At 44.5% G+C, this 16,819-nt stretch overlaps 1 protein-coding gene across 2 annotated transcripts in view; it reads right to left on the reverse strand.

Annotated features, from left to right (window-relative positions):
* The window catches only part of COG6 (component of oligomeric golgi complex 6), a 195,289-nt gene that overhangs the window by 146,073 nt on the left and 32,397 nt on the right, over positions 1-16,819 (reverse strand). For both annotated transcript variants that reach the window (XM_040340358.1, XM_040340359.1), the window contains exon 4: positions 858-916. In XM_040340358.1, the coding sequence (XP_040196292.1) occupies positions 858-916 (59 nt within the window). The remainder of the gene's footprint in view (positions 1-857; positions 917-16,819) is intronic.

Here is a 16,819-nt window from a genome sequence, read left to right on the forward strand (position 1 = left end):
TTTTACTAGTAATGGCGGCGATCAGCGATTTTTATCGGTACTGCGACCTTATGGCGGACACTTCGGACACTTTTGACACATTTTGGGGACCATTGGCATTTTTATAGCGATCAGTGCTATAAAAATGCATTGATCACTATAAAAATGGCACTGGCAGGGAAAGGGTTAAAACTAGGGGGCGAGGAAGGGGTTAAGTATTTTCCCTAGGTGTGTTCTAACTGAAGGGGGGGGTGGGACTGACTTGGGGAAATGACAGATCGCTGTTCATACATTGTATGAACAGACGAACAGTCATTTCTCCCCCTGACAGGACCGGGAGCTGTGTGTTTACACACACAGCTCCCGGTTCTCGCTCTGTAACGAACGATCGCGGATGCCCGGCGGTGATCGCGACCGCTGGGGGCGAGCAGGGGCGGCGCGCACGCACCCCTATTAGCTGCATAGCGAGATGACGTATAGCTACGTGATCTCGCGCAGCAGAGCCGACCTGCCACCGTATAACTGCGACGGCTAGTCGGCAAGTAGTTAATGGCATTCCAGTCTTAGTCAGTAGTGTTCAATATTGAGTTGGCCCACCCCTTGCAGCTATAACAGACACTAAAAACATCCCCATAGACACACTTCTAAACCTTGTGGACAACCTTCCCAGAAGAGGTGAAGCTGTTATAGCTGCAAAGGATGGGCCAACTCAATACTGAACCCTACGGACTAAGACTGGGATGCCATTACAGTTCATGTGCGTGTAAAGGCAGGTGTCCCAATACTTTTGGTAATATAGCGTACATTTGGGATCTTTCTATCCATTATTTATTGGAAAATACAATTTTTACTGGTCCGTGTTTAGGATATGTACTTACTTCTCTGCTTGAAGTTTTGTCGTCTTCACAATCAAATCTTGAGTTTGCTCCTTTGATGCCTAAAAACATAAAATTATTTTTTGTTAATATACCTGAAAAAGGGGAGGAAAAGAAGAAGTACATTTAAAATAAATTAATGTAAAATAATGAATGTAATGATTTAAAAAAAAAAAAAAAAACACAACAGCTTACTTGAGAAATATAAAGCAAAGCATAATTACTGCTACATTTCCGATGAGGAAAACCATATTACCGCCACCTGCCATATCACAAGGGACCGTGTTATTTACCTCTTTTTAATGAATGTGTCATGAATTATTCATTCAAAGATACACATTCAGGCAAATGACTTGAAGACTTTGCTTGATAATGTTGCCTGAAATATGTTCTTATTTTTATTAGAACAGCTGTAATAGCCCAGTGGTTCAGAATATTAACAGGTTAGGTTGAAGAAATAACAAATGCCCGACAGCGAGGAATCATGGAGCAGACAGTCAGAAGAGATTTCCTTTTAAGTCCTACTTGTTATACCAGTCTTTCTCAACCTTTTTGAGAAAAACCTTGAAATATTTTTTTGGTCTCAAGGAACACTTGAAAAAATGTATGTATTGGTGGTCAGTGGGAAAAATGCCCCCTACTTCGGTGGGTAGTGGGAAGAATGTCCTCCCTTGCATACAACTAAACAGATATTTGGGTACACAGTGATGGCTTTGAGAAGTGGCACTGACCCCCAGACCTATGCAAGCACCATCAAATGGGAGATCTATCAGCCACAGTTCAAGGAGCCACATGCAACATTTGCAGAAACCCTAGGGTACCACAAAACCCTGGTTTAGAATAGCAGTGAAGTTTGATGTTGCGAGATATACACTCACCGGCCACTTTATTAGGTAGTCTTTTCTTATATGTGTATTCTCATTTCACATAGAGTTTAAGGCTGGGTTCACACTGATACTACACGACATTAATACGACTTTCATCCTACTTTGCTCTGCGACATCGATCCTACATTGGTCCGACATCCATCCGACTTAAATGAACAGGATACTACTTCAATCCAACTTTATGATAGTCTGACTTGTCCTTTGACCAATCAAAACAATCCCAGTGTGAGATAAAATAGTATTTTTTGTACTCACCGTAAAATCCTTTTCTCTGTCGCCCATGGACAGACACAGCTCCCTAAATCTTGACATTTGGGTTATGTTCCTGATCATAGGAGAGGACTAGGCAGAACATGTTAGTTATCTTAAAACATGTAACTTTAACAAAGTAGAACAGCCCTGCCCAGGGGGCGCTCCCTCCGGTTATAACCCCTCACCCTGCAGCATGCAGCCTCAGTTCGTCAAAAAGCAGTACAAACTTTGAAGGGGTGGGTGCTGTGTCAGTCCGACAGAGAAAATAATTTTACGGTGAGTACAAAAAATCCTATTTTCTCTTTTCGTCCATGGACGGACACAGCTCCTTAAATCTTGACATTTGGGACGTCCCCAAGCAGTGTCAGAAACAGAATATGCCCGTGGACGCCACTCCATCTCCTCACACATAGAGATGTAGGCCTTCCAGGTGCGATGGTAGATCTTCCGTGCCTTCAGCATGGTTGAGATGACCGAATCTGAAAGACCTCGGTCCCTTAGCACCTGGCTTTCAATAGCCATGCCGTTAAAGCCAGCAACTGTAAAGCAGGATGAAGTATGGGACCTTGAGGCAGCAGGTCCTCCCGCATTGGCAGCCGCCATGGGGCGTCCGTCACCAGGAGCACGAAATCGGCGTACCAGGGACGCCGGGACCAATCTGGAGCGATTAGATCCCTGGGACCTCCTGTCTCCACTTTGCGAAGCAGACGAGGAAGCAACCTTTAGTGGGGGAAAGGCATAAATTAACCGATACTGACCCCACAGGGCCAACAATGCATCCGACACGTCTGCCCAGGGATCTCTGGACCTGGCCACGAACCTCAACACCTTGCGATTGAGTCGAGAAGCCAGGAGATCCATGTCCGGTGTGCCCCACCTCCGGCAAAGGAGTTTAAAACACCTCCGGATGCAACGACCATTCCCCCTGATCCAGCATCTGGCGACTTAGGTAGTCCGCCTGCCAGTTTTCTACGCCCGGAATGTAAACGGCTGACAGGGCTGGCGTGCTCCGCCCACCGCAGAATGTGAGTGACCTCCGATGCCGCAGCCAAGCTCCTTGTTCCCCCCTGATGGTTGACATAAGCCACCACTGTGGCGTTGTCCGAATGGATCCTGATTGGACGGCCTTGTAGCCTCTGCGACCACAAGGAGAGGCACAGCCTGGTCGCTCGAAGGTCTTAGTACATTGATCGGCAGGCGGGATTCGTCCAGAATCCAGCGACCCTGGGCCGACTGGACCCCCCAGACTCTCCCCCCCCCCCCAGACTCCCCCCCCCAACCTGTGAAGCTGGCGTCCGTCGTGTTCACAGTCCAATGGAGAGGAAGGAACGACTTCCCGGACTGAAGAGCTGGGGATCTCAGCCAACAACTCAGGGAGGCCCTGACCAGGTGACTTCCGACGATCCAGAGACAAAGGAGATTTGTTCCATTTGGACAGAATCTCCTTCTGCAAGAATCAAATGTGGAATTGGCCATACGGTACTGCCTCGAAGGAGGCCATCATGAGGCCCAGAACTCGCATGCAAAAACTGAGAGACGACCATTTGCGGGATGATAACAATTTCACCACCTACTGGAGTGTCTGCAACTTCTCCAAAGGAAGGAAGACCTTCGCCTCCAAGGAGTCCAGAATTAATCCTAGGTACTCCAGACGCTGAGTCGGTTCCAAGACTGACTTCTGAATGTTCAGCACCCAACCAAATTCCCGGAGGGTCTGACTGGCTATATACACGTCCTCCTCTAATCCTGATCTGGAAGCAGCTCTCAGAAGATCTTCTAAGTAACCCACGACAGCAATGCCTCGCTGTCTCAGCAAAGCCAGAATCGGGACGAGCACCTTGGTGAACACTCTTGGTGCTGATGCTAGGCCAAAAGGGAAGAGCCACAAATTGATAGTGATCTTCGCCTATCGCAAAGTGCAGAAAACTCTGATGCCCGGTGCAGATGGGGACATGCAAGTATGCGTCCCTGTTGTCCAGGGACACCAGAAAATCCCCCAAATGGAGCACAGCCACAGCCGAACGAATGGATTCTATCCTGAACTTTCGCACCCTCACAAAGGCATTGAGGGCCTTGAGGTCCAAGATCGAATGGACACCGTCCTTCTTTGGGACCACAAACAGATTTGAATAGAATCCCTGAAATATTTACTTCAGTGGCACAGGTAAAATTACCCTGCACCTGAGCAATTCTTGTACTGCTCCCATTAAAGCAGCCCAACGAGGCGGAAGGAGGGGAAAAATCTGTTTGGACAAGAAAGAAACTATCTTGTACCCTGAAGTTACCACCTCGCAGACCCACTGGTTGGAGAGCAGGGAGGTCCACCGAGCTGCAAACCCGTGAAGCCGTCCCCCCCCCACCCTTGAGTCGGGCTGGGGCAAAACTTCATGCGGTAGCAGGCTTGGTAGCCGGCTTGTTTGGCTTGCGCACCCGGGGGAGCTTCTGTCCCCCAGCTGGAGCTTTGTCAGACCATGAGGATCTGCCGGCTGACCCAGACTGATTAAAATACCACTTCTGCGCGGAATAGGAGGGCCCAGGCTTACGGCGCAGCTCCTTCCCCTTAGAGGACTGAGGAAGAAGTGTGCTCTTACCTCCAGTGACATCCTTAATAATGTCATCCAGCGAGGTACCAAAAAGCCTCCAACCTTTGAAGGGCAAATCTACTAGAGCTTTTTTGGATGCTTGGTCAGCAGACCAGCATTTCAGCCAAATTAGGTGGCGCAATACCACCGCCGATACAGATGCTCTGGAGATCAAGGGAGCTGCATCCAGAGTGGCATCACAGACATACACAAGGCCCTTTACCAACTGGTCAGCCAACCTCACACAATCAGGGGGGAGCTGATGCTCCTCCATTGTCTGGCACAAAAACTTTGCCCATTCAGTAAGCACATCTGACACTTTTGGCACCATTCACATTTATACAGCGATCAGTGCTATAAAAATGCACCGATTACTGTATAAATGTGACTGGCAGGGAAGGGGTTAACCACTAGGGGGCTAGGAAGGGTTTAAGTGTGTCCTAGGGAGTGATTCTAACTGTGTGGGGCTTACTGTGACACGACACTGATCGTTGCTCCCGATTACAGGGAGCAGACGATCAGTGTCCTGTCACTAGGCAGAACAGGGAAATGCCTTGTTTACACAGGCATCCCCCCGTTCTGCCTCTCCGAGACCTGATCGCTAGACACCGGCAGACATCGAGTCCGTGGGTCCCGTGGGCACGGTCACGCCGCACGCAAGGGGACATACAGGTACGCCCATTTGCCTACCGCTGCCATTCTGCCATGCGTGCAGCAGTCGGCAAGGGAGATTGGGGAGCCTTCTCACACATAATTTATTACAATGCCTACTTGCTGTATGAATGCTGGAGCTTCAGGATTGTCAGTTTCCTCTTTGATGGAAAATGCTTTCATCAGGGTTGCGCCGATGAAAGAATTTTGTAACAAAGAGATATGACCATCCTGAAGAAGTTCAGTCATTCATACAGCAGGTAGGGACTAAAATGAAAGTTCTTTGTGGCCAAACACTGGTACAATCCGTTACTGTGACCCGACCATTAACTGCAATAAAGTTTTTTTTTAGTCTGTAAGCCAAGCATAAAAAAAAAAAAAAAAAAGAAGGCCAGAATGAAAGTCTTATACTTCCAATAAGAATATATTAGAATCCTGCTTTTTAGCAAGAATATGGTAAAGACATTATCGACATTCCGACAAGATAATTAATGAACTGCAGCACAGTAAAATCAAGGAAATACTAAAATGCAATATGTCACCCAACCCTGGAGACAGACATTAAACTGCTATATGAATAGTTATGATAAATTATTTTCCATGGCTGGATGCATTTACCATATGTTACCTTTATGACTGTCAGAGACTTTTCCCCCTAACACAGGCGTCCATGTCTCAAAAACTACATAGAAGGAAATCCAGAGGGGATAAAACTATCCCTCAACAACAAATTTCCATACAGCAGATTTCAAAGTGTTACCAGAAATTACACAGAGAGGGAAAAAGTATTTGACCCCCTGTTGATTTTGTACATTTGCCCACTGACGTTTGCCCGGCTACAATCACCCACTGACAAAGTCTATAATTTTATTGGTAGGTTTATTTTAACAGTGCGAGTAAAAATAACAAAAATATCCAGAAAAATGCATTTAAAAAAATATATAAATTGATTTGCGTTTTAATGAGTGACAAAATGAGTGACAAAACATGACTTGGTACTTGGTTGCAAAATCATTGTTGGCACAGAGGTCAGATGTTTTTGTAGTTGGCCACCAGGTTTGCACACATCTCAGGAGGTATGCTGGAATACCCATTCGCGAACCATATTCAATTCCTCTCTCACCCAAGATTTGACGGTACATGGCCCCGTTCATGGTCCCTTTGATGCAGTGAAGTTGTCTTGTCCCCTTAGCAAAAAAACACCAGGGGAGGGAATTAAAAACATTTTTTGCCCCTTACTGTATATTCTGCAATATTTACATTTACATTTTTGGTAAACTCATTCAATGAATCCAAGCTCTGCAAGCCGAGATAACATGCACTGCATTGATGCATTCACACAAGTTCACAGTAACCATGAGATGAAACAAAGTTCAGGAATATTCCTTTACCGCGTGGTTTTTCAAATCTATGTACATTACAAACTGTACGATTGTTTTATACCAGGTTCTGGGTGTGAGGAGGAAGGGCAGGCAGTAAAAATGAAAGTGAAACTTTCTAAGCAGCTTATAAACCTTGTAAACTTTCTGCACATAGCTTGAGAAGGAGCAAAATGGCAGCAGGCCATAAAACAGACCCAGTTTGGGAATATTTTGATGAGGTCCTTCTACCTATGGGTAAAGCAGGGATGCGTGAAAAGCAATGCAACAAAGAGATGCCAGGCCTGGTGGCACAACTGAAACATCATCATGGGAAGACATGCTGTGATTAAAGGACCGTGTCTGAAGTAATTTTTTATGTAAACCCAGCTGATATATTCAGTTTAAGTTCTTTTGTTTGTTTTTTGTTTTTCAAAGATATTGTTTATGCACTTCAGTTACTAAACTTTGATGTTTAAAGCGGAGTTCCACCACTGATCCAGTTCCTCCCCTTCTCTGGAGTCACATTAGGCACCTTTAGGGGGGAGGGGGAGGGGGGGAGCAGATGCCTGTGTAATACAGGTATTTGCTCCCACTTCCGGCGAAAGATCGCCCACAGTATCTGCAGCGATCTACGCCATGTCCGGCCCCTCCTCCGTCCCCCCCGCTGTCTTCTGGGAAACACAGGTCCCAGAAGACAGCAGGGGCCACTCAGAATGCGCTCGTGAGCAGTAGGGAACCGGGCTGTGAGGCCGCAAGGGACGAGTCAGCTTCAGGTGAAGACTTTGCGTTCTCCCTGGACAGGTAAGCGTCCTTATTTTAAAAGTCAGCAGCTACAGTATTTTCTTCCCTGTTGGCCTCTAGTGTCAGATCAGTGGCCATTGTACCATGGATCAGACCATTTAAAAAACGGCAGATGAACAGATACATAGATGAATAGAACGTCCCTTTATTTCGATATTTCAGGGTACTGACATCCAAACAAACTTTTCATGTAGTAAGACAGTTTAAAAAAACTCTGCGGTCATCCAGCCGCGGCTCAAGCCAGTCAGCTGGGGGCGTGGTGACGTCAGATAGTGTTGCTCCGCCCGACGCTGCGTTTCTCCATACGAGACTTCGACAGGGATAGGAGGCAATACCCGGACGTCACACACCACGCTATTTAAAGACTCAACAGGAGAATGACACTGGAAACACAGGTACACTTCCCATGTCTTCATTATCAATGTGCAACTGGAGCATGTCCATCCGTATTTGAATGTAATGTAAATCAACGAAAAGGCATGCTCCCGCCACAAATTCATCAACATATAAATAAATAAAAACATTAATAAAAAACATTTAGTAAAAAACATTTAACAAAAAACATGGAATCTCCATTCTTCATACATCTCCTGTGTCAGTAAATTCATAACGGGCACAAAAGAGATTGACGACAGGACCAGCAACCTACATCCTGTAGTTCATCATAGCATTATACCATCCTAAAACTAAAAAATACATTTATATTCTATAGCTTACAGGGAGTGGTTACAAAAATTTAAAAACATACTGTAAGGCCGCGTACACACCGGCAAACATGTACGATGTACGATGTACATGTACGATGTACATGTACGATGAAACCGGTCCGCCGGACCGTTTTCACCGTACATGTCTGCCCGGGGATTTCTGTTTCGATGGCTGTACTAACCATCGTACAGAAATCCGCGCGTAAACAATACGCGGGGCGTGTACGCGGCGACGTGGGCAGGCCTGCCAGTTAAATGCTTCCACGCATGCGTCAAAGTCATTCGACGCATGCGAGGGATGGCGGGCGCTCGGACATGTACGGTAGGTCTGTACAGACAACCGAACATGTCCGAGCGGGCAGGATTCCAGCGGACTGTTTTAAAACAAGTCCAGGAATATTTGCCCGCTGGGAAAAGGCCCGGCGGGCAAATGTTTGCTGGAATCCTGCACGCTCGGGCCTACACACGACCGAACATGTCTGCTGAAACTGGCCCGCGGACCAGTTTCAGCAGACATGTTTGGTCGTGTGTACGGGGCCTTACTTGTAGGTATATGAAATAATTACCCCCCTTACTTCTCCTATGTAAAATGAAACTCCAAACCTACATAGGTACTACGTGAACACCTACAGAAAAAGGAGAGGGGGGGAAAGGCGGCGAGGGGGACAAGGGGAATATAGGGACCCCTTTGACACTAACTGTTATTGATATAGCAGTTGATGTCCCATTCAATATTGAGGCCCAGGGGACTGTAGCAAGCCATATCATAAATCCACCTTGTTTCTCTGCGTGATATGTGGCGTTGCAAATTGTCACCTCTCCATTCCTATAACCTCCAATACTGATGGGTCTCTGTGATGGTGCTGGCGAAAGTGCAATGAGACACTGTGGCCTACGAATCCCCTACCGATGTTAGAGAGGTGTTCCCCTATCCTAACTTTCAAAGCACGGGTGGTCCTCCCTACATACTGGAGACCACATACCATAGTGTGTGAAGTAAAGGTAGAAGTCCTAACAGTTCTAGAAGATGCACATACTTTACATTTCTTACACGGAAAGAACCCCTTCAAGTGCCCAAACATATGGGTCCTTGGAGGGGGATCAACAACAATGGGTGCCACCAGATCCTTCAAATTCCGATTCCTTCTAAACAAAACTTTGGGATGCTCAGGAAGCTGTGGTCCCAACACTTTGTCACATTAAAGTATTGGCCAGTGTTTACTTATAATTTTGTTAACCCACCAAAAATGGGATGAAAAAGTGGTCAGAAAGGACCATTGTAAGTCAGTGCCTTTCTTCTTGGTTTCTCTATTCCTGGGAATCAGGAGATTCTGTCTGTCCATCGATGCGACTTCTTGTATGTCCTTTTCTAGGATTAGGGGTTTATACCCCTTCTCCACAAACCGTTTTTTTTAGTATAGACACCTGGGATTCGTAGTCCTCCAGACGCGAGAAGTTGCCTCTTACTCGTTGGAACTGACCCTTTGGGATAGCTTTGAGCCAGTTGGGATGATGCCCACTGTCTATTGGAATGTAACCATTCCTGTCCGTCCCTTTGAAATAGGTTTTAGTCATAAGGGAACATTCCTGTTTGAAAATCACTAGATCTAAAAAATTTACAGAAGAGGCACTATATTCATATGTGAATTGTATCCCCCAGTCATTGGTATTCAGTGTGATCATAAATTCACTAAGGCAGTGGTCACCAACCCTGTCCTGCAGGGCCCACTAACAGGCCAGGTTTGCAAGATAACTGAAATACATCACAGCTGATATCATTTGCTCCTCAGTGATTGCAGTATTCTAGACTGCATCTCCCCAAGGTAATACATAAAACCTGGCCTGTGGGCCCTGCAGGACAGGGTTAATGACCACTGCACTAAGGGATTCCGCATCCCCTCTCCACAAGACAAACACGTCATCGATATACCAACGCCATAAGAGGAGGTGGGGCTCTTCCAGGGAAAACAGTTTGTCATTTTCCCATAAGGCCATGAACAGGCCCGCAAGGCTGGGGGCAAATTTGGCCCCCATTGCCACGCCCATGCTTTGTAGATAAAACTGTTCGCCATAGAAAAAATAGTTATGCTCCATGGCAAAACAAAGCAATTTCATCACGAACTCCAACGTTGAAGATTTGAGTGAGAGCTCTTTTCGCAGAAAATATTCAGCGGCCTTATATCCCAAATGGTGGGGAATGATTGTGTATAAGGAAGAGATGTCCGCTGTAACCAGCAGGATGTCCTCCTCAACTGTAAGCTTAGACACTTCCCTAATGATTTGCATCAAATCTTTTAAAAATGCTGGTTGGAGAAAAACATCCACAAATTTCCCCACCCTAGATGTCAGAGAATCTATGCCGCTTACTATTGGGCGGCCCGGGGTTGGCTGGGATTTTGGGGATATAATAGATAATAGGGGTACGTGGGGCCAAGGGTACCAGAAAATCCAATTCCTTGTCATTGATAACCCCTTTTCTGTGTCCATCAGTTACAATACCATTGAGAGTTTTTTTTTTATTTCTCAATAGGATCTTTCTTGTGGACAGTATAGATTCCCCTATCTGAGAGTAGCACCTCCATATTCTTGAGATAATCCTCTTTCTTTAGGACCACGATACCTCCCCCTTATCAGCTGGTTTTATAACCCAATTTTTTCTTTGACCTAGTGATGCAATGCCTTCATCTGTATTCTTCTGCCTTTCCTTTTTAAAAGTTAAAGAGAGATGCATTCCTAAGTCTTGTCCCTCCTGGGCCAGTTCCTTTCACCAGAGTTCTATTCCTTACTATGGGATTGGATAAAAAATAACGTTTAATGTTCAATTTTCTTGTATATTTTTGTATGTCCAAAAACATTTGAAACTTATTTAGGGGTTTCTTAGGGGCATACTTCAATCCCTGATTTAACGTGATTTTTTCAGACCTTGTAAGTTCTTCCCCACTGAGATTGAAAACTTCTTGACACACTACTTCCTTCTCGATTTCTTGGGAGTTCCTCCATTGGCCTCCTCTACATCCTCTCTTAGTCTTCCTTTTTTTTCCCTGGTCTTTTCCTAAAAATTATCCGTCTAGGTACGTAAGGGAGCTGCACCTGGTGGGCCTTCGAACAGTTGCTGCCATTCTAGTTCCCAAATGGTACGGTTCGTCCTCCTCCCTATTACCATCATAGTCCTGTAAAGGCCCATACTGGCTTTTGTCCGGAATGTCCTGTCTCCATGGCACCCTAGGGGAAACAGGAACCCCCTCTCTATACCGCTCCCCTTGATGGGTTCTATATGCCGGATCTTCATATGGACCATAATGGTCCCCATATGAAGGCCTCATAGGCGGATGGGTGTATAGATGGGATTGGTAATTTTCCTGCCCTTGAGGATACAGATTTCCTATGTTTCCTCTACCATTGGGGACCCTCCCTTGGTTCCTAGGATTCTGGTATGGTGGTGGGTAATAGGTATTGAAACCACTCATCGGGGGTTGTTGTACATATTGATTCCCCTTTTTTATGGGTTGCTGTGGTGTCCTATTGCCCCCTGTTTTAGCTGATCCATAATCTCTGTACCCTGAAGTAGTAGAGGTGGGGCCTATTTGAGCTCTCTGGTGTTCAGTAGGGGGAAGTGCGACGTCACTATCCCCTACTACCCCCTCTTCCATACTACTACTCTCGGGCTGTTTGACAAAACTTTCACGATGATTCTCCTGCCACCAAAAGACATTGTGATTTTTATAATCCTCCACATCGCTTAAGTACTTATTTTGTTTTTTAACGTGACGTCGCACTTCCCACTACTGAACACCAGAGAGCTCAAATGGGCCCCACCTCTACTACTTCAGGGTACAGAGATTATGGACCAGCTAAAACAGGGGGCAATAGGACACCACAGCAACCCAGAAAAAAGGGGAATCAATATGTATCAAATGTCGGGAGTAATCCTGTCCGTGTCACGATCGCATGCACCTGGTCCAGACGCTGTTTGGTGAAGCAAGAACGGTTCGAACTAGAGGAGAAAACCATTGTTTGCCGTGGAGTCCTGTGGACACTCGTTGAGCCCTTATGATCTCTGTGACAGGGATCCATCAGATCCGGTAAGCGGCTTTTCTATACACCATTTCTGCAGTCTGGACGAAGATTGCTTCTCACCCATACCACTGATCACAGTTGGCTGTGTTTTCAGCCACCTCCAAGTAGACTTTGTTTATGTTATTACACTGAACGATCTAAATTAAGCTTATTCACCTGCAGTGTTATTTGCACTTTAAAGGTTGCGCATTTGTACCTATTTTTGTCAATGGTATAGGACACCAGTTTACAAAAAATATTTCTCGCAACTTCCAATTGCTGCTGGAAATGCCAAGAGGAACAGGGCACCCTCCTCCATATTTTTTGGACCTGTCCCAAACTAGAAAATTTTTGGAAGGAGGTAAGACGAATTGCACAAAAATTCAGGGAACGCCCGATATTGGACGATCCAGCTTTTTTCCTGCTCCATGCCTCCAATACCCCCGGGAAAATCTACCCAAAATCAATCGTTCGCCATCTCCTTGACCCCAAGATATGTATTCCTCTTAAATGGAAATCTGCACAAGCCCCGACCATCGGGACGTGGCTTAAGAAAGTGGAGGAAATAAATTAACTGGAAGACCTGGTACTCTCGGCACATCACCAACAAGAACACTACTCCAAAACCTGGTCACTATGGAACATGTTTGTCTTCTCGGACGAGGGTCAAACCCTTAACAGCGACTCTGTTGGCTAAATTTACAATATTATGATTCTGAATATCTTTGGTACTGTGGAGATACCAAATTCACAATCTGAACAATGTATACAGTGACCACAACTTCACATTTCATCTCCCCGCCACCGTCTCCTTTCGATATACTCTAACCCTGTTCAGTTTCCTGGTTATCGCTTTCCTACGTTTAGCCAAGAGTATTAATGATTTCATGAGCGATTAATGGACATAATGTCCTTGTATGTTCCTTTCATATGACTATATGTAGTGCTGTATTATATGCCAAAGTGTTCATACAATGTTGTGTGTCCTCGGACCATGCACTTTGACTAAATGAAAAATTTGAGAAAAAAGTGAAAATACCTACATTCAGTGGCACCAGAAGATATGTTCATTCCTACAGCTATTAATAAAAAGACACTTAAGCAGAGCTAAGCAAGCTTGACAGTGTAATAGAGAACACAATACCAAATGAGATTCCAGAGAATTATGGACTAATTGCCTGTGAAATAAAGAGCACTTGAACAGCTTGCCAAAACAAAAAGCCAGGAGCAGCTAGCGTATGTTTCCTCTACCGTCCTGCTAGGCTTTTCTATGACATTCAGAAGATGTGTGTGCAATGAAAATATGAATACCAGTCTCATATTGAATTATCCAAACCAAATGCAACACTACAAGCAAATTGACAGCTCAGTGGCTGCCAAGTCCATGACAGAAAGATTTCTGTTGTAAAAGCCGAGTTGTGTTGATCATATTCCCAACTTTTTTTTAAGGTTGGAAACAAGCACAAGTCACCATTTTGGCATTATACCAACTGCTGTTTTTTATTAATTTGTCACTGGTATTCAATTGACATTAAATGGACTTCTCCTACTCCTGCTGTACAGCAACAATGAGCTTCCCATCCCCTTTATTCGGCCAATTCAGAGGTAACAGCAACCTGCTGATTACTTTTAGTCGAAGAACACATTTCCAGCCATTTAGATACAATTGAGCACATAGAGCGCCATATACAAAAACTTGTTCTGCAATACCAGCCTTCACCAGAAGATAGCACCTCAGGAGAAATGTAAACATGAATCCCCAAGTTTAAAACAGGGTTCCACCCAAAATTGTAAGCTCCTCTCATCAGCCTCCTCCCCCCCCTCCAGTGCCACTTTTCGGGGGGGGGGGGGACCCGGTATCTGTTATTGACAGGTACCTATCCCCACTTCCGAGAGATCTTACCACGGCGAGATCATGCGAAAGTTCACCCCCTCTACCTCCCCCAGGATATTCAGAAAGCACAGTGTGCAGTAGGGAACCCACTGTGAAGCCGAAAGGCTTCATTGCCGGTTTCCCTTACCATGAATAGTGGCGGCAGCACCCAAGACTCGATAGAAACATCAGCTAGGGTGCCGACATTGCTAGATTCCAGGACAGGTAAGTGTCCTAATATTAAATGGCATTATATAGTCAGCAGCTAAAGTATGTGTAGCTGCTGACTTTACATTTTTTGCTGTGGGGACTAACTGCACCTTTTGCAACACGTTACACCAGTACGAAAAATGTGTACCGTATTTTTAGCTCTATAAGACACACCTAGGTTTTAGAGGAGGAAAACAAGAAAAAATGGTGTACTAAAATATTTAATAAAATATAACAGAGTAATATACCACTCTGGCACCACTCTGTATATGTGTATTCCACAAAAAGAGCTTTGTGGTTATTTGTTATATTATCTCTGTGTATAATTACTGCAACCACATCTATTTGTACTATTTTAGTCACCATTTTTTAACTTTCCGTTTTTCACTTTCTACAATAAAATAGTAGACTGAAGAGACGATAGCCACCCGGCTCGCGCTGACAGGATGGCGTGCATTCCACTGTTCTATTCTATCTGACATGGGCTGGCCTGTAGTTGGAAACTGCAATGGGGTCTGGGAGAGTGACAGGGGGTGCTGTGAAGGAGAGGAGTCTGCCACATTCATAAGAGGAGAACATACTTCTGGCTCCCCAGAATCTAGATTTCACTGGGCTTGTGGAGGGAGATAAGGGGTTAACCTCCAGGGCATGGTGTGAAGTTTGCTCACCTGTAATGACAGGTTAATCTGAGCCTGCGCTTGCTGCTCAAGCCGAGTAGGAAGACTCTGGAGGTCCAGCAGCTGCAGGGGGAATTGTGACTCCCACCGCCATTTTGGTGAAGCCTGCCCTGCATGGTCGGGTAGAAAGCTGATACTTTTTTAACCGGCGGCGGGTCTTGGCGGCATCTCCGCATGTCTGGACGGTCAGCTGCTAAAGAGGTCCTGGGCTGTGATGTTGAAGCCGATTCCCTGGTGCAGAGTGGATCTATGCGGCCATACTGCTTGGCGGTCGCCATGGCCGGCCCATTATTGTAACGCGGCGGGGGGGCCTTCTGGCCAATATTCACTCCATAAGACGCAGAGACATTTTCCCCCATTTTTTTGCGCTACTAATTATAACTGAAATGTAATTTAAATAAAATAGAATTTCAGCAAAACCTAATAGTGTTCAGAAATAATCAAAATTACAATTTAAAGTGATCTTGCGCATATCCTATGGTCTCCCATATACAAAATAAATCAAAGATGTTTATTAAACTTAAAAGTGCATGCTTACATGAATACAGTAAAAAATGTACCAAAGAAAGACAAACAATCGGTGTTCACGCCACCTTTCATGTAATTTCTGGTCCACGGTACACTCCGGCCACGCCCTACACATTACGTCATGCGACTTCCTCAGGGGGACTCTTACCACCATGCACTTTTAAGTTTAATAAACATCTTTGTATAGGTAATACACTATTGGAGGCTTATTTACCTTTATGTGGAACGGAACATCTTATATGACTTACGCCCATGAGGTGAGAATCCTGTGAGCACAGTGGTGTGGTGGCAGCGCTTTACTCGTTCGAGGAAACGCCAATTTATTATTATTCGTTCATTTTCATCACTATTTGCAATATTGGACTATTTATATTTATGGACTTCACTGCACATATTTTATTATTTTTGTCACCATTTATTGGATGAACACTGGTTGTATGAAATTAGTAGTTTTATTTAATTCCATATCATTGAATATACCTGTCATTATTTGATTTACGGTATTTTGAAGATGGGAGACCATAGTATATGCAAGATCACTTTAATTTGTAATGTTACACCTGTATACCCGTATTTAGGTATACAGGTCACTTCAGCTCTGGAAGATTTTACTCCCCTCATGACCAGGCCATTTTTTTTATATTTAGCACTGCTCTTTTTTAACTTGCAATTGTGTGGTCATACAATACCTAAACAAAATGTATATATTTTTTTTTCCCCAGCACAAAGTTGTTTTTTTAATGGAATTTGTTCACCACTGGGTTTATTTTTTGCAATATAAATGAAGAAAGACCAAAAATTTGGGGGGAAAAAAACTAATATTTTTTACCTTCTGCTTTAAAACATATCCAATAAAAAAAAAAAAAAATAACATTTATTCATGAATTTTGGCAAAAATGTATTCTGTTACGTTTTTGAAAAAACAAAAAAAAACAATAAGTGTTTATTGATTGGTTTGTGTGAAAGTTATAGTGCCTACAAGCTATGCTATAAATACTGCAGTTTTTATATACTACTAATGGTGGCGATCAGCAACTTATAACCAGACTGCAATAATGCGGAAGGCAATCTGACAATAAGTGACGCTGGGGGGAACTGACTAACTGCTACTGGCATCACCAGTAGGGTTGCCACCTCATCCCTTTAAAACAGAACACATATTAATTACACAGGTTCTGTGGCTAATTAAGGTGGTAATTAGACTCATTTGGTGCATTACCTGCATTAAATTAGCCTCAGAACCTGTGTAATTCATATGTGTTCTGTTTTAAAGGGATGAGGTGGCCACCCTAATCACCAGTGACATTAATACTATGATCAGTGCTAATAGTATACAATGCCGATTTACTAATGACACTGGCTGGGAGGGGGTCAACATCT

This window comes from Rana temporaria, chromosome 2, assembly GCF_905171775.1.
Source record: "Rana temporaria chromosome 2, aRanTem1.1, whole genome shotgun sequence".
NCBI lineage: Eukaryota > Metazoa > Chordata > Amphibia > Anura > Ranidae > Rana > Rana temporaria.